General features: G+C 32.9%; 3 protein-coding genes across 4 annotated transcripts; all 3 read right to left on the bottom strand.

Annotated features, from left to right (window-relative positions):
- Nucleotides 1–4,169: 4,169 nt before the first annotated feature.
- Nucleotides 4,170–5,842, bottom strand: LOC107879984 (methyl jasmonate esterase 1-like). The gene is made up of 4 exons (XM_016726905.2): nt 5,604–5,842; nt 4,867–5,246; nt 4,667–4,798; nt 4,170–4,499 (listed from the first exon to the last, which is right to left on the bottom strand). Exons 1-4 carry the CDS (start codon nt 5,740–5,742, stop codon nt 4,215–4,217), a joined length of 936 nt encoding a protein of 311 aa, XP_016582391.2. The 5' UTR covers nt 5,743–5,842; the 3' UTR covers nt 4,170–4,214.
- A 3,345-nt stretch (nt 5,843–9,187) lies between these two features.
- Nucleotides 9,188–10,629, bottom strand: LOC124885117 (methyl jasmonate esterase 1-like). Of its 2 annotated transcripts, XM_047406016.1 has the most exons (4): nt 10,431–10,628; nt 9,966–10,345; nt 9,764–9,895; nt 9,188–9,622 (listed from the first exon to the last, which is right to left on the bottom strand). In XM_047406016.1, the coding sequence occupies exons 2-4, from the start codon at nt 10,317–10,319 to the stop codon at nt 9,338–9,340; spliced, it is 771 nt and encodes a 256-aa protein (XP_047261972.1). In that variant the 5' UTR covers nt 10,320–10,345; nt 10,431–10,628; the 3' UTR covers nt 9,188–9,337. The 2 variants fall into 2 exon arrangements, with proteins under 2 accessions (XP_047261972.1, XP_047261973.1); XM_047406017.1 differs by having other exon boundaries at nt 9,966–10,629.
- Nucleotides 10,630–14,639: 4,010 nt separating this feature from the next.
- Nucleotides 14,640–16,494, bottom strand: LOC124895587 (methyl jasmonate esterase 1-like). Its single transcript, XM_047406020.1, has 4 exons — nt 16,402–16,494; nt 16,206–16,337; nt 16,015–16,096; nt 14,640–14,857 (listed from the first exon to the last, which is right to left on the bottom strand). The coding sequence occupies exons 1-4, from the start codon at nt 16,492–16,494 to the stop codon at nt 14,640–14,642; spliced, it is 525 nt and encodes a 174-aa protein (XP_047261976.1).
- Nucleotides 16,495–17,917: the final 1,423 nt, after the last annotated feature.

Raw genomic sequence — 17,917 nt, 5'->3', positions numbered from 1 at the left:
TTTTTTCTGTTGTTTCTTTTTGGTGTTTTATGACATTGCTCTCTAGCTGGGTATAAATTAAACAGGAATATGATAATAATTACATGGAAAGAAAGTGCATATATTTTGGTTGTAGTAAGTAAGAAAAGTGTCATGGGGACAATGAAATGAATTTTATTTTTATAGGACTTGATTGTGACGGATCGACTGAGACATTTTAAAAAGTAATGTGTTTGTTCAAAATCAATAACAGGATAAGATCGATCAACTTGATTTCTTTTTAATACTTTTAAGAATATTTGGTATCTTTTATCCAAATTTAAAACTAGGGAATTTCTAGAAGACACTGGTTAGAATTTGGGATGTGATTGATAGCTAAATATAAAAAATTGTGTGTGTTTTTCCGGAAAACAAATTCAATAATGATAAGAAAGTAAGAACAAATATCAATCCATGAGACTCTATGGGTAGTGTGGAATGTTTTGGGGTTTTAAGGTGCAATGCAAATGATTAGACGACGATTCATTGATATATAAAGTGAACAATCAAATAATGATAATGACTAAGTCTCCAATAGGTTGAATTTTGAAATTGAATCGCCAGACCAATCAAAACTAATCCAATTTTTATCGTTGATGTAGTCTATAGAACAGTTGAAATACAAAAGTTAGATTAATTTGCTCTTGTGTGAGAATAGTTTTTGCTTTTATGAAGGATTTGAACAAACTTTTTTCAGTTGATGGAAATCATTTACGTCTCTTAACTTGTATTTCAATTATATTTTCAACACACTCCTCACGTGCGGATCTAATTTTTTTTTATGAGTCAAACACATGAAAAAAAAATTATTTTTCTTTTGAAAAATGAGTGACAACGAGGTTCGATTTCATGATCTACCTGCTCGATTAGAATGCAAGTTCAAATTATTTATCTTTTCCATTTATATAGACAAATCGATTGAATATACAAATTTATTTAGTGCCCAAAACTAAAAATATCTAAACAATAGATTTTTTTTTAGGAATAAGATGTTTTATTCATTAAATCTTGTCATTTGTAGACTTCTCCGACAAATCCCTCTTTTCTAGGAATAGAGAATGGGCCTGGATGCTGTATTAGATTGGGCTAATTTTATTTTTGGAAAAATTACTTAATAACACAATTTAATTTAAGTGTTAACTACTTAAAATTTCTATTCTTTTAAATAATTACGTAAATTCCTTATTTACTTTCTCTTTTTTAAAATAACTAGCCAAGTATACATGTGTTACATGTGTGCTTCATGTCGAGTCATTAATATAAAATATATAAAAGAAAATAATTTATTGAAAAATAACAGTTGACTTTAAAGACTTGTAGATAGTCACGTAAATAAAATTTTATTTTCCAACGTCACATAACGGATAATAATACAAAAACAACAGATAGTAATAGAGTAGAAACTTCAACAAAAAAATATGATTAAACCTAACCTTTACAAAAAAATCACTCAAAGCTCGAACCTTCGTCTATCACCTTTAAAATACAACAAAAAAATACAATGAACGAGATATCATGACAATATGATTAAACATAACTTTTACACAAAAATTCCTTGAAGCTCGACCGAACTTCATCTACCACTTGTATTAGGTAAAAAAACAACAGATAGTAATTGAACATAAACTATAATAATTGAGATATTAGAACAATACAATTAAACCTAACATTTTACACAAAATAATTCTCAAAGTCAAATCGAACATTCTTCTGCAATATATTAGAATGATATGATTGCCAAACACTCATTCATCTACAATATAGACTTGAAATTGATGAAAGTATTATATACCGCACCTTCAAAGCTCATTCAGTTTGAACCATCGAACCATTGAACCATAGACTCTTATACTTCAAAATCGAGAGGGCGTCATGTGGAAGCTAATAGTTGCAAACTATTGAGAGGATAAATAAGATGAAAAAAAAATATATTAAAACATAATATTATTGATATGATTCGGCCAATTGGCCTAAATATTAAAAATCTAAACCAAAACTCTACTACATTGTGGGGATACAATGTTGTATCTTGCGAAGAGAGATCTTTCTATTTATAAAAGTTCAAAACTTCTCCACAAAAAAGAATTAACCAATTATGGAAGAGATTGTTTCCTACACGGAAACCTTTTCCACTAAGAAAAGCTTTTCGAATTAAAACACAATTATGATAGAATCCAAGTAAAGAAGAAAATTCAGGACAAATCTTGGATTCTTGGACTATAACCTCAAAATTTCAAATTCTAATTTTATTTGAAATAACTATTTGACTAATATTGGTTGCTTTTATAAATTGGACAATCTGATTTAAAGAAATTGGTACTATTTTATAAAATGGAGCTTTTTTCACACACAAAAAACTGTATGTACGAGTCTAACAGTAAGACAAATGAGAGGCAAGAAAATAAAATTATTTTATTGGCATCAATGGCAAACACTGAAATTACAATAAAAGAAAATAACAAATATAAGAAAATGATTGAAATATCAAATTAACTAGGATTTCTATGGAAAAACTCATATCGCCATAGACATGCATAATCAAATATGTTAATTGGCTATGTCCTGAAAGATAGTACAAAGTTGTTAGGGTTTCAACATCATGACCATGTGATCGATCTGAGCCACAGATCTCTTCTAGTATTTCATTTGGTGAATTATTTTCAATCTATCCATTTTTGAAATTTTTTCTTCAAAGCTTCATTTCTATAAAATCTCACCTTACTAATGCATACAAGAAAAGAACTATACAAGAACAACAGACTCGGTGTATTCCCACAAAGTGAAATCTGGAAAGAATAGAGTGTATGCAGTCCAACTATCTCCGTAGGATGGCGTTACTAGTTTAGTGGCCATCGTCAAATCCCAACACCAAGAAAGGAAATAATTTATATCCGTTCCAAGTTGATTTTGCGATTAAGTACGTACTTGAATAGATATGTAATTTTTGTATATTTAGTTCCAAACATTTAAGAGTTTAAATAAAGATAACGTAGAATTTCATAGGCTTCTCATATTCACTAAAATTATTTACGTACGATTAATTCATAACAATTTCGCAGAGGAAATGAAGCAAATATCATCTTTTAAGAATTTATCATAAAATATAAGATACGTTCATGATTTGTAGAACATAGAAATCTTAGCTAATTATGGCGTTTGGAAACCCCCAAGAGGAGATTATATTTTTTTTTAAAAAAAGTACAAATAGCAATAATGGCAAGAAACAACTCTTGTTTTTCATTTTTATTAGTTCTCTCCCAAATAATATAGGAGGAGTATCAAGGACCCAGCTTTTATATATATATATATATATATAGTGATAGCAATATAAAATAACGATAGATTAAACCAACGTGTAGCATTATCAGGTCAATTTTTTTTATTTTTTTATTTTAAAAAGAAGGTGTTTTTTAATTATAAAAATTAGCTGTATACACATCATCATTGGTCTAGTTTGATAATTAGCATGTGTTTTAGGACAATATTTGATTGAGCTTACTGAATAATCTAAGCTTTTAGTTTTAGAAGAGAACAAAGCACATGTTAGCATTGTTTAAGTTATTATTTGGTCATTTTGGTGGAAAGGCACATTGTTCTGGATATATTGCTAATTAGGATGTTCAAGAGAAATTATATATTAAAAAAAAAAGCAAGGAAATTTTATATATGTTAAATCTCTTACTTTTATAGTACTAGTATTATCAACTACGTCCTAGAACAATAGTCTGTAGATGTCATAAGTTGCAGGTCGCATTTCCAAATGATCATATGAGTGTTAAAGGAAGTAATTTTGTAATAAATTATAAGAATATCTTCGAATTATTTTATTTTAAAATTTTAATAGGTGAAATAGTTACATTCTTGAATTATAACCTCAAAAGTTTCAAATCTTGAATTCACGTGCAAAAATCTTTGGTGTAATACAGATTATTTTATGTTATAGACAATCTGATTTTAAGAAATTGATCGATAATGTTGTGTAAAATATGTAGCTTTTTTTAATAGAAAATCTATATGAATCAAAATACGGTTCTAACAATTGGACGATGAATCAGAAGCAAGAAAATAGAATCATTTATTCACGTCAATTCCAAACACTTAAATTACAATAAAAGAAAATAACAATTGAATAAAATGATTGAAGTGTCGAATTAAGTAGGACTTCTATGGAAAAACTGAAATCATCATATAATGAATCAAACATATGAATTGGCAATGCGCAGAAGGGAATTAAAAAGTTGTTGCGGTCGAGACATCATGACCATGTGATCAGATCCTGAGATCTCTTCCACTTCATCTGGTGGATTATTTTCGATCATCCATCGTTGAAATTCTTTCTTGAAAGCTTTACTTTCCGCAGCAACAATGAACACTCGCCTAATTGATCCATACCTTTTTTTTGAAAGAACTATCTCCTTGGAAATATCTTCCACGGGATATAAATATAGTGGACATACTAGTTTAGTGGCCATCGTCAAATCCTAACACCGAGAAAGGAAAAAAATAGTTGACTAAAATTATACTGATGCATATATATATACTGATATTTTTGACGAAAGAAGTCATTTAAGGTCATTCTCATGACCATAGTAACAGAATTTATTGGCTATTTTAACTGCAGTACACATTTTTGCGATGATTTGCTTACCTTAATTGGACTCAGGTGGTAAAGATTAGTTGCCATGAACTTTGGACCTAGGACGAGGGTGGTTGGAGGATTCTCAGGTCCATTGTCATATGTAACGCGGTTATCCAGTTCAGGTAATACTGCATCACATGACTATAACGAAGTATATTTACTTTCAAACATGTAAGGGTTTAAATAAAGATAAAAAATCATATTGGTACCTCAGTGTAGACAATGGTTGCATTGAGAGGTGGACTAGGCATAAGAGCAGTGACAAATACAGCAGCTGAAATCTTTTCTGGGAAGGTTTCCATGGCTTTAGAAATGGCGAGTCCACCAAAGCTATGGCCTACAAGAACTACTTTTTTATCTGCAGGAAGTGAAGCCATGAACTTCATTAACGGACTGACATAATCAGAAAAAGTTGGGATTTCTAGAGCCTGTTTCGCATTGGTTCCTGATGCACCCAAGTCGAGAGCTGTGACGTAATTCCCTGAAGATTTCACCAATTCTATAATCTTATACCATGACCAGGATCCATGACATCCCGTATGAACTAGCACAAAGTGCTTGTTAGCTTTAGGGCCTGACAAGATAACATCTGCATATTGCAACACAAGTATTAGAACTAATTGACTTGTTAGAAACTTGCTTTTGTCCACAGATTTTTTTTTTTTTCCTTCTTTTGATTGACAATTGTTCAAAGTGCAACCAACTTGTGAGTCCTAAGGGGGAATTGACAAGAATGTTTGGACATGTTTTGATTTATTTGGAATATCTAATTGTTGGAAATATTTGAGCATATTAATCAATTTGGATCATTGTGTAGTATTATTTTTTGAAGCTTGGAGTTGATGATCAATAAGTTAAGGATTACACTTTTTAAGGAGCTTTTCTCTAGAAACCTGATTTGAAAATCTCAAGGGAGCAGCATTGTAGTTAGAGGACAAAGCTCCACCTTTGGCTTCATGTGATGGTGTTTTCAATGAGCACATAGGAAGGCCTAATGAGGCAACATGGTTATTTGTCTTTTGACCTCCAAATGAGTTCAATCCACTAATGTACTTCAATTTGGTTCTCTTGATTTGGGAAGACATCCTTGTACCTACAATGGCTGGTGAACTCACTATTGCTGCAGAACAACCTATACAAAAGATTGAAGTTGAAACCGTTTATAATACAAAATATTGGTGCTAAAAGATTGGACTTTTACCTGTTTTCATGGCTTGTGGAGTGCTCTAATTAGTTGGTCAAATTATTGGTTGGGTGAATATTGGATCATTCATGAGGCATCTTATAGCTCATCAATTTGTAAAACAGCCAAGAAATTGGCGGCCCATATCTTCAAAAAGTACTTTAAAAATATTTCAAAAAAATAGAGTCATCTAGAATCATAGATCAAATTAATAGTTGAATATTAGGAAAAGGGTGAGAGCGAACATCCATATCCACGAAGAAAAAAGTAAAAGGTGATGCCAAATTTGTAGCATTCATCCTCTTATCTAATTGTTGCCATGGAGGTAAGTTAAAAGACTTATTCCCCTCTATGTCCAAAAGAGCTACTTTGAACCCCTCCTCTGTGAATCCATGTGTAGCAGCATCTCCTTTTGTTATGCAGTCCCATTTTGGACGATTAAACTACTGCATGTATGTATGTTGTCTTTCTCTAGAACTGGTTTCTAACAAACTTGATGCGCATCATTTGGACGATGCCTTCTTTGTTTAGTACTCTGTCAGCACCACTTCCTTTTTTGTTAATTCTATGAGTGTGGTCGTTTGGTTTAAAATTTTTTAGAAAATATTTTCTGTACGAAAACAAGCTCGTTGCTTCTCTGTGCTCATATTACTCTATGATTGCCTGAACAATTATTCCTCATATGTTTCCATTCTCTAGAATATTGTTTTTGTGATTATTATTTTATACTATATGTATTAGAGAAAGTATTTAATGATGTATGTGTGTGCATGTGCATGTGCGCGTGTATGTTTAAATTTTACGTCTCTCTTATAATTCTCTATATATTGTCTATATACGTAAAAATATCTTAATTATCTTCATTAATAAAATATTTTCGAAACTATATTTTAAAATTTGTTATAAAGTATAAGATACGTTCATGATTTGTAGAACATTTTAAAAAATGTAGCTAATATGACTTTTGGAAACCCCAAGAGGGGATTATATTCTTTTTAAATAATATGATTAGCAATAATGGAAAGGAACAACCGGTTGTTAATTGTTTTAATTATTTTCTCTCAAATAATATAGGTGTTGTTTCGAGCACAACCCTATCCAATATTGACAATAAAATAACGATTTGTATTAAATCAACGTACGTAGTGCTACAAGGGAAAAAAAAAGTGCTTTTTTATTATAAAAATTAGTCGTCATATACACATCAGTGTTGGTCTACATATACATTACTAGTTAATAATGAAATTATTCTTTACACCTATTGAAAATGGTAGAAAAATATCATTCATCCACTTTTGGACTTTATAATGTCCTTTAAATCCCCATCTGAGCTCCAAAATGCCCTTTACATCCACTTTTAGGCTCCAAAATACCCTTATATTAAACAATTTCAATATTAAATTAAAAAAAAGATTTAATTAGTAACATGTCAATTCTTAATTGGTCCCATTTAATTAATTAAAATATTAAATAACCTATTTTTTATTTATTATTTTTTTCATTGTTTTCATGTTTGATCTGGTGAACAATTGTTATACTTATTCCTGATTAATATATATTTATTAAAAATTACACATGAACATTTTTTGTATGTTACATTTTTCTATATGATTTCGGATTTGAATCTGATTTCAGATCTTGAAGTGAAAAATATACACCAATATGCTTGAATATTATTACTTTAGTTCTTTTTGTCTAATTGTTTCTTGATTTCGTGAAAATTTAGGTTCTATGAATTATATTCAATTTCTCTGAATGTGCGAAAAAAAGGATCTCAAACTTGACTAAGGAAGTTCTCGATCTTTAATAGATTGTGTGTAATTAGCTTTATGTGATTTATATTCTAGGATGAGGAATTTAGTTTTGAGGCCTATGAAACTGGAAGCATTGCAGCTATGGTAAAACAATTTCACTAGAAATATTTCAATGGACTTAGGCAAAAACAGTAAGGGGCCGTTTGGTAGAGTGTATTACAAAAATAATGTATGCATTAATCTTGTGTATTATTAGCAACTTGTTTGGTACATATTTTTAGTCAATGTACCAATAAATTAACTGAAAATCTGCCTCCTAAATTAAAGATTCTTGATACAAATACCAATAAATTAATTGAAAATTTTCCTCCAAGCATGGTACCGCCAACAATTTACAGACATTGATCATTCTCGAAAGCTACTTGTTTGGCCCAATTTTAGAATCTTGGGTGAGCGTCAATCACTTAGTAGGAATAGAATGGGAAAAAAAATTATCTAAATAGGTCAACTCCAAAAATATTATTAAGTTTGCCGAAGCTTACTAGAACTTTAAGATAATCAGGATGGACCTATTAGCTTTTGTGCGGGCTTTTTACTTATTTTTTTAATAAGTGGACACATTACTAATGAATTAATTTTTAATTAAATATTGGGGTTGTTAAATATAAGGGCATTTGGATCCAAAGATGGATGTGAAGGACATTATATAGAGCTCAAAGGTGGATGAATACATTTTTATACCATTTCCAATAGGTGAAGAATATTTTAAACCCTTTTTTCGTATTATTTATTAGTTTGTATTTTAGGCCAATGTATGAAATATCATGAATTAGCGAGGACCAAAATTTAAATTTGATGAGTTTCATCTTTATATTTTTATGATAATCATTGAAACTAGAAACTAGCGTGCATCATGCCTCTGATTATTTGATTAATTAGTAGAAGATTCTCATTGATCAAGTTAGCCAGTGGACAAGCATAGTGATTAATCTTTACCTAATTCGAGGTTCAATTTTTGAACTGAATATAACACATGTTGTCATTGTTTAAGTTATTCTTTGGTGAAGAGGCATTTTCGTTCTGGATATAATATTAATTATGTCGTCTTCACATGTTGCAAGTGCTTTGACGCATGCAATTTTTTAACACTTCATTTGATCTCTAGAATCTTTATTAATGTAAGAAATTACTATAATATAATTAATGCTTCATCCTTTAATTGGCACCCCACTATGACGTTCAAGAGAAATTAAAAATGAAATTAAACAAACAAACTCAAGGAATTGACATCAACCAACTTAAAAAGTTAATTTTTACTCTTTTTATTATATAAAAAGAAAGTATTATGTACACTGATTCAGTCGGTAGATGTCATGAGTTGCAGATCACATATTCAAATGACCATATGAATGTTAAAGGAAGTAACTTTGTAGTAAAATTGTGACAGTGCCTCAGATTTTATTTAATCGTTAAATTTAGTTTCTAAAATAGTTACATTCTTGAATTATAACTTCAAAAGTTCCAAACTTTAAATTACCTAAAATAAATTTTCGTCCAAACTTAAAACATTCTTGAAAAATTGTATGGATCAAATTAAATACAGAAAATAAAATCACTTATTGATGTTAAATTCCAAACACTTAAATTACAACAAAAGAAAATAACAATTGAATAAAATGATTGAAATATCAAACTAAGCAGGACTTCCATGGAAGAACTGAAATCACCCTATAAATGCGCGCGTCAAATATATGAATTGGCAATGCGCAGAAGGGTAGTAAAAAGTTGTTCGGGTTTAGACATCATGACCATGTGATCAGATCCTGAGATCTCTTCCACTTCATCAGGTGGATTATTTTCAATCATCCATCGTTGAAATTCTTTCGTCAAACCTTTACTTTCCGCAGCAATAATGTACACCCGCCTAACTGATCCGTACTTTTTTCTTGAAAGAACCATCTCCTTAGAAATCTCTTCCGCAGGATACAAATATAGTGGCCTTACCAGTTTAGTGGCCATTGTCAAATCCTAACACCAAGGAAGGAAAAAAAAGTACTAATTTAAATCATTTCCAAGTTGTCAAATATATATATTGTCGAGGGATTCTGATGAACACCCTCGCCCCTCCTAAATCCACCCCTGACTTTAGGACGATTCTGATTTGCTTACCTCAATTGGGCTCAGCTGGTAAAGATTAGTTGCCAAGAACTTGGGACCCAGGACGAGGGTGGTTGGAGGATTCTCAGGTCCATTGTCGTACGTAACACGATTATCAAGTTCAGGTATTACTGCACCACATGTCTATAAGGAAGTATATTTAGTTTCAAACATGTAAAGAGTATAAAAAATTGGGAATATAAAAAATTGGTACCTCAGTGTAAACGTTGGCTGCACTGAAAGTTGGACCAGGCATTAAAGCAGCAACAAATGCAGCAGCTGAAATCTTTTCTGGAAAGGTTTCCATGGCTTTAGAGATGCTGAGTCCAGCAAAGCTATGGCCTACAAGAACTATTTTTTCATCAGCAGGAAGTGAAGCCATGAACTCCATTAACGGACTCAAGTAATCAGAAAAACTTGCGACGTCGAGGGCCTGTTTTGCGTTGGTTCCTGAAGCACCCAAATCAAGAGCTGTGACATTATGCCCTGAAGATTTCATCAACTCTACTATCTTATACCAACACCAGGCTCCGTGGCATCCAGTATGAATTAGCACAAAGTGCTTCATAGCTTTAGGTCCTGACAAGATAGAATCTGCATATATATGGCAACACAAGTATTAGAACTACTAGACTTGTTAGAATCGTGGGAAAGAAGAGCTAAAAGATTGGATTTGTACCTTATTGTGATGGCTTATGGAGTGCTCTAATTTTAGTTGAGAGATAATAATATTGGATCATGAGGCATCTTATATAGCTCATCATCAACTTGTAAAACTGGCCATGTTCCTTTTGTACAAATTTACATAAAGAATTCTTTAATTTGTCCTTTAATTTCTTTTCTTTTAAGATCTATAATTCTTTAATTTGTGCCTACTACCCACCCACCCCCACCCCCACCCCGAGACTTACGTGTACGTACATATTTTTGTGAGGATGTTTTTGCTAAGAAAAATATTTTGAACATGTATATTTTGGGATATAGTTTCTTTTATATTATATACTGCCTTAAAAGCACCAACTCAAAAAACCTAAAGTGAAACTACTAATTTACCCCCAACTCATTCCTTTTAATTTAGATCAAATTTTATTAATTACAACAACCCTACACATATGAATGCTGCAAACACTAATCGACACCAACCAAAGTATTCAGACGCGTCCTTCAACAATCAGGTTCTCAACAATGTCACCTGTTTAATCTCCTTAAAAACAAGAAACGGATGGCAGTGCCCAAATCAGACGAAATGGGGAAAATATCAGATTCATAAATCAACCGAGAAACAAAAATCAAACAAACGCTGCTTAGAAATCAATATTTGCTATGAAAATATCTGCAATAGGTACATGAGTCAAAGCAGAGATAGAAACGAAACTTTTCCGCTCCACCTTTAGCATATTTTGGAACGTGTGCTATACAAATTAACTGCGGTGGTGTTCTTTCGTGAATCTTTCGTTTCCTGGATCTCTTCTTTTGCTTTAAAAAGATAACTGGTAAATATATATCTACTAAAATTGTCTTCATTTATCCTTTTGCTTTAATCCATTCTCAAATGTATTTGCCTGGAGCATTTCTCAAATTGATAGAACAGATTTGTGCTTCTGACAATTTGGGAACTGATTATGAAAGTTTCTTGAGACTTCACTTCAATTTTCATAACTGAAGTTCATTACATCTATGCTACTCGGACTCTTCAAAAGTTTCACAACTAAGCATGTTGGATTCTTCAAAAGTAACGAATTTTTGGAGAATTGTCACCCCACGGAATTTTGGTACCGTCATTTCGCTAACTTGCCACCCCACAGAATTTTGGTACCGTCATTTCGCTAACTTGCCACCCCACAGAATTTTGGTACCGTCATTTCGCTAACTTGCCACCCGACAGAATTGTCTCAGCTGGACTATATAATTATAGGACGGTGTGGGTTTGGGTCCAAGACAATGGATGTCCTCACTATGTATAGGTAGGTTCATTCTATCCTACAAATACACGATCTTTGCACTTTAGGTTGATATTAACATTGAAGTTTGAAACATCATAATCTTATTGACATGTGATTTTTAGTAACAAGAAGCAACTTTTGGTGCTTAAATCAAATGTCATTTGTATTTTGTATACTTTTCACTTATTATCATGTATTGAGTTGAATGTAATGGAAAGAGTCATCCATTCATGTTCTTGGAGAAGAGTCGCAAGAATCTGATTTGTATTATTCTTACATTGACAACAATCCTCTTTTTTAGTCCTTGAACAATAGGAAGACCTCCAATGTCGTTGTCCCTCATTTCTAAAATTAGATCACCACTTGCACAAACTTATTTTATAAGTGGGAAGCCCCGTAGTTGAAAGTTAGATTACCAAAATACCTTAAAAAAAAATTACCCTTCATCCTTAATATAGATTCTAATTCTAAATACTTATACTGTAATACCTTTTACAGAAAGGTGATAGAGACGTCCAAAAGCACCACTTTGTAGTTTAAGTTAATGGGAGGTGGCGTAAATTCTTTGTGGTGTTGAATTTTCAATTTCCACGTTCACCAAAGCCATAATACACAGTTCACTAAGATGAGTTGCTACCATGTTATTTTCTCTTTAGAAGTTAAATCTGCCTATGCTCTTTCTTCTCACTCTTCAATCTTCTCTGCTTTGAGTTTTGGAAGATATTGATTCTTCAACATTTAATACAGAAAGAGAATGTTGCAGCTAATGATTATTTTATGTGTTAATAAATGAGTTTGCAATTGATTTCTCGAGCGTGGTTCCTACGGTGTGTTTATTGTGGACGTTGGTTAATGAAAACTCATGTAATGGGAGTGGTGGTTGTGGTAATAGTATGGGCGAAACTCAAGTTCAGAATCCAGTTCACCAAATGTTGTGAACTAACAAAGAAAAAGAAGAAATGAATTGAATCTATGGTCTTTCTGCATCTACTTTGCTAATGTAGTGTTCTCCGCATTGATAGATTTGCATGAGAAGTCGAAGCCTTCGCAAGAAAATCGAAAGAGAAAATATCTGAGGACCGATCTTCTCACTTATACCATCTCTATATCCATCCTTGAAACAGTCTAAAAAGGCTAATGAAACTTAGTTATGTTCATGTGAGTTTTTTTTTTAATCCCACCCTAGTGTCCAATACCTACATTGGAGCTCCAACCAATCTGAATCGCACACTGCAGGGCCTAGGGTGGCGCTTCCAACAGGATTTTCTCTATATCCAGGGTTCGAACCCGAGACCTCTGATTAAGGATGAAATAGTCCCACCACTACACCACAATTCATGTTGGTTTGATGTGAGTTCTCTTCATCTATGTACTAGCTCAAAATGAGAGAATTGTCCAATATCACATTTATCAAGTAAAACCAAACAGAGGAAGTATATATAGAGAGACCATCTTCCCGTTAACCACCATGATTTCATCATTCATCAATTTCTCCTAGGAATTCTACATTGGACTCATATACTTAATTTAATTTGATTTGGTCGATCCCTCTGTTTTGTCTCTCTCCTTCAACAATTATCTGACTCTCCATATAAAAAGTTCGAGTCACAATAATGTTCGACAGTGTCCTACATTTTTCTTATTTTAAACGTGACATGCTAACACTATATATCTAGGCCCTTCACATATATCATATTATAATTTGCTTTTACTTGTCCACTTTGAATTTGTCATGCCTCTTAAAAGATAACGTTTAATATGAATATTTTGTTCAACACTCATATTAATTGATGCATAGTCTTAGGTCTAAGAAAATAATTTAGAGAATTAGTAATTAATGTTAAGGATAACACATGAAAAATTATATATTTTGCTCTTAATATGCAAAAATTGACAAGTAAAAATAAAAAAAAAAAATTAATATAGTGAACATGTAAAATTGAATGGAGGGAGTACATCATATTTTTTGCAGTAGCGTCTTCATGTTATTTTAACTGTTTGAATATTATCTTTCGATCGCAGTAAATTTTAGTTCATCATAAGAAGGGACGCAGTGAACATGAATGAATTTTTTTGTAACTCATAAAATATAATTATATATAATAAATCCAATTGATTTTTTTTTAATTATTAAACAAATTATTCAAGGAAAAGAATGGAGGAAAAAATTCAAAAAGAAAAAAAAGAGGATAAATATGAATAGAGGCCATAGAGAGGTATCACATCACTTTATCTGTATCCTCCTCTATATATAGATTAATTCTTGTCCTGTTCTTTTGATGTGTAGACACATCACCTTATCTGTAATCCTCCTTTATATATATAGATTAATTCTTGTCCTGTTCTTTTGATGTGTAGAGAAGAATAAAAGAGATTTGAGTTTAATTTTGAGGAATACACATTCATGATAAAATATTCTTAAGGACAATGTTTAAATATTTTTCCTAAGATTTCCAATAGTTGATCTATACAAGCAAATATCAATTTTTACGCAATTTCAAGCAAAGGGTGATCAATTTATAATTTGTCAATGAAGGGTCTTCGTTGTTAAACTGACCATCCTTTAGTTTATGAAGATATGCCACAACATATGATTTAGTGATATTTGAAGTTGAAGTTAAAGTTTGAAAAATGACATCGAAAAGTTAAAAGGATAACTATGGTCCTATACGGACACCTTTCATCATATGGTCAATCTGATTGAAAGAAATAAGAGATTACGTATTTTGTAAAAATGGAGCTTTTTGTTCACAGAAAATCTTTATGACTCAAAATATAGGTTTAACAATTGGATGATACAGAAGCAAGGAAATAAAATATTTATTGATGTGGCTTCCAAACATTGAAATTACAACAAAAGGATATAACAATTGAAAAAATGATTGGAATATCAAATTAACTAGGACTTCTATGTAAGAAAAAATTGAGATTGACATAGAAATGCATCAAATATATGAATTGGCAATGCGCAGAAGGGTAGTCAAAAGTTGCTCGGGTTTAGACATCATGACCATGTGATCAGATCCTGAGATCTCTTCCACTTCATCCGGTGGATTATTTTCAATCATCCATCGTTGAAATTCTTTCGTCAAACCTTTACTTTCCACAGCAATAATGTACACTCGCCTAACTGATCTGTACCTTTTTCTCAAAAGAACCAGCTCTGTTAGAAGAAAGAGAAGAAAGTCCCACATTGGTGGTTAATGTGATGGGTGGTCTCCTTATAAGACTTGGACAATCCTCCTCCTCTTGAGCTAGCTTTTGGGGTGTGAGTTAGTCCCAAGACCAATTTTAACATGGTATCAGAGTCAGGCCCATTCCAAATATTTGTTCACCGATGTTGGGCCCCCATATATATTGTCCACGCTCCAGTTAGCCTCTGTGTGTTGTCCATGCTACAGTTAGCCTGGGCGTGCGGGCGAGTGTTAAGTATGCCACATCGGAAGAGGAAAGGGTCCTTGGTCTCCTTATATGGCTTGGGCAATCCTCCTCCTCATGAGCTAGCTTTTGGGGTGTGAGTTAGGTCCAAGACCAATTTTAACATGGTATCAAAGCCAGACCCACTCACCCAATGTTGGGCCTCCAGAAAGTCAGACATTGGTGGTTAATGAGATGGGAGGTCTCTTTATAAGGCTTGGGCAATCCTCCTCCTCATGAGCTAGCTTTTGGGGTGTGAGTTAGGTCCAAGACCAATTTTAATATGGTATCAAAGCAAGACCCACTCACCCAATGTTGGGCCTCCAGAAAGTCAGACATTGGTGGTTAATGAGATGGGTGGTCTCCTTATAAGGCTTGGGCAATCCTCCTCCCCTTGAGCTAACTTTTGGGGTATGAGTTAGGCTCAAGACAAATCTTATAAAGAGACCACTCATCTCATTAACCACCAATATGGGACTTTCTTTTTAATCTTTTTAACACCCCACCCACGCCCAGACCTCAACTGAGGACCAGACCTCAACTGGGCGTGAAAAATCTCCCCGACATCTCAATTCGGGGGCCCAACATTGGGTGAGAATGGGCCTCGCTTTGATACCATGTTAAAATTGGTCTTGGGCCTAACTCACACCCCAAGAGCTAGCTTTTGGGGTGTGAGTTAGGCCCAAGACCAATTTTAACATGATATTAGAGCCTAACCCATCTCACCCAATGTTAGGCCTCCGAATTGATATTCGGGAGAGATTTTTCCACGCCCAGTTGAGGTCTGGGCGTGAGGGGGGATGTTAGAAGAAAGTCCTACATTGGTGGTTAATGAGATGGGTGGTCTCCTTATAAGGTTTGGGCAATTCTCCTCCTCTTAAACTAGCTTTTGGGGTGTGAGACCAATTTTAACAAGCTTCTTAGAAATCCCTTCCGCAGGATACAAATATAGTGGCCTTACCAATTTAGTAGCCATTGTCAAATCCTAACACCAAAAAAGAAATTAAAGTGATGCTGCGATTAAGTACTTGATCAATAGATTTGTAATTTTGATAAACTATTAAAATCTGTTATTTCATTTATGATTTGCTTACCTCAGTTGGGCTCAGCTGGTAAAGATTAGTTGCTAAAAACTTGGGACCTAGGATGAGGGTAGTTGGAGGATTCTCAGGTCCATTGTCATATATAACGCGATTATCAAGTTCAGGTACTACTGCATTACATGTCTATAACGAAGTATATTTAGTTTCAAACATGTAAGACAACAAATCAATTATGAAAAATTGGTACCTCAGTGTAGATGGTGTTTGCACTGAAAGTTGGACCAGGCATTAAAGCAGCGAGAAATACAGCAACTGGAATCTTTTCTGGGAAGGTTTCCATGGCTTTAGATGCCAAGTCCACCAATGCTATGGCCGACAAGAACTATTTTTTCATCAGCAGGAAGTGAAGCCGTGAACTCCATTCACGGATTCAAGTAATCAGAAGAACGTGTGACTTGGAGGGTCTGTTTTGCGTTGGTTCCTGAAGCACCCATATCAAGAGCTGTAACGTTATACCCCGAAGATTTCATCAATTCTACAATCTTATACCAGCACCAGGCTCCATGGCCTCCCGTATGAATTAACACAAATTGTTTCTTAGCTTTAGGGCCTGACAAGATTGTAAGGATTTAGCATGATTCTATAACTTAAGCAATCTAATATAAATAGTCCTATCAATTATTTAGGAACGAAGAACTTAATGATTTTTATATAAACTTTCTCTCTCTTAACCTTACGTTTCAGAATAATATATGATGGAGCTTATTCTTCTTTTGGCAGAGAGAGCACCCGTTTTATAATATGGAGAGCAGACAGTTATGTTTTCACCTTCCATCAACGTGATTTGTGGATATAATAATTATCCTACTAGCAGTTATCCACTAACAGACAGTAATTATCCTACTAGGAGTCAGTACTTATCTTACTAACAGATTAGTCAATAGTTTAATCCTACTAGGTAACTTTTCCATACAAATTTAGGATTTAACTTATTTAATTATTATTAAACCAGCAAATAAATTAATTATGCGGGCCATAGAAATTTACATTCTCCCACTTGGCACACACAATGTTAATTTAGCGGTTTAATATGGACGTTAATCATGTGCACAATTAACGTTAAATCCAACATCATTTATCATCGTTAAATAAATCAACTAAAATGAGTCATGGCGGTTGTACATCACTTTACTTGACATAATTCCTTCCATGTACTATAATATTAGTCTATTACCTAACATAACATTTCAAATACATAATGAGTCCAACGATAATACTTAGAATCCTTTATCTAAGTCAGAACCTGTCATCATCATTCACAATATTATGTATACAAGAGAAAACAGGTAACAACAGAAACATATATAATTTGATCTAAAACTGTCAATTACATAAATATAATAAAGTCTTTACATAAAATCTTTCATTGTTATCGATAAAACCCATCCTTTCAACATGTTCAACAAATGTTTTGGGCGGTAATCCTTTCATCAAAAGATCAGCAATCATAAGCTTAGTGCTAATATGTTCAATTAACACTTTATGTTTCTGGACTTCTTCTTTAACCAAACAGTATTTCAATTCCATATGCTTAGCACCTTTCGAATACTTATCATTTTTAGAGAAGAAAACTACGACAGTATTATTACAATAAATTTTCAGCGGTCTGGCTATATTGTCGACTAGTTCAAGTTCTAAAATAAAATTCCGCAACCAATTAGCCTAGACTGTGGCCTCAAAGCATTCCACAAACTCAGCTTCCA

This window comes from Capsicum annuum, unplaced genomic scaffold (assembly GCF_002878395.1).
Source record: "Capsicum annuum cultivar UCD-10X-F1 unplaced genomic scaffold, UCD10Xv1.1 ctg83095, whole genome shotgun sequence".
NCBI lineage: Eukaryota > Viridiplantae > Streptophyta > Magnoliopsida > Solanales > Solanaceae > Capsicum > Capsicum annuum.
This window is presented reverse-complemented; position numbering and strand designations above follow the sequence as displayed.

Coding starts and splice junctions, on each gene's coding strand:
- LOC107879984 (XM_016726905.2), bottom strand. CDS start 5,742: ATGTCTTCCCAAATCAAGAGAACCAAATTGAAGTACATTAGTGGATTG. Junction 5,247..5,603: donor ACCATCACATGAAGCCAAAG/GTGGAGCTTTGT, acceptor TGCAATATGCAG/ATGTTATCTTGTCAGGCCCT. Junction 4,799..4,866: donor CAACCATTGTCTACACTGAG/GTACCAATATGA, acceptor ACTTCGTTATAG/TCATGTGATGCAGTATTACC.
- LOC124885117 (XM_047406017.1), bottom strand. CDS start 10,319: ATGAAGCACTTTGTGCTAATTCATACTGGATGCCACGGAGCCTGGTGT. Junction 9,896..9,965: donor CAGCCAACGTTTACACTGAG/GTACCAATTTTT, acceptor ACTTCCTTATAG/ACATGTGGTGCAGTAATACC. Junction 9,623..9,763: donor ACCAGCTGAGCCCAATTGAG/GTAAGCAAATCA, acceptor CCTTGGTGTTAG/GATTTGACAATGGCCACTAA.
- LOC124895587 (XM_047406020.1), bottom strand. CDS start 16,494: ATGGAAACCTTCCCAGAAAAGATTCCAGTTGCTGTATTTCTCGCTGCT. Junction 16,097..16,205: donor ACCAGCTGAGCCCAACTGAG/GTAAGCAAATCA, acceptor TTTTGGTGTTAG/GATTTGACAATGGCTACTAA. Junction 14,858..16,014: donor TAAGAAGCTTGTTAAAATTG/GTCTCACACCCC, acceptor TTCTTCTAACAG/AGCTGGTTCTTTTGAGAAAA.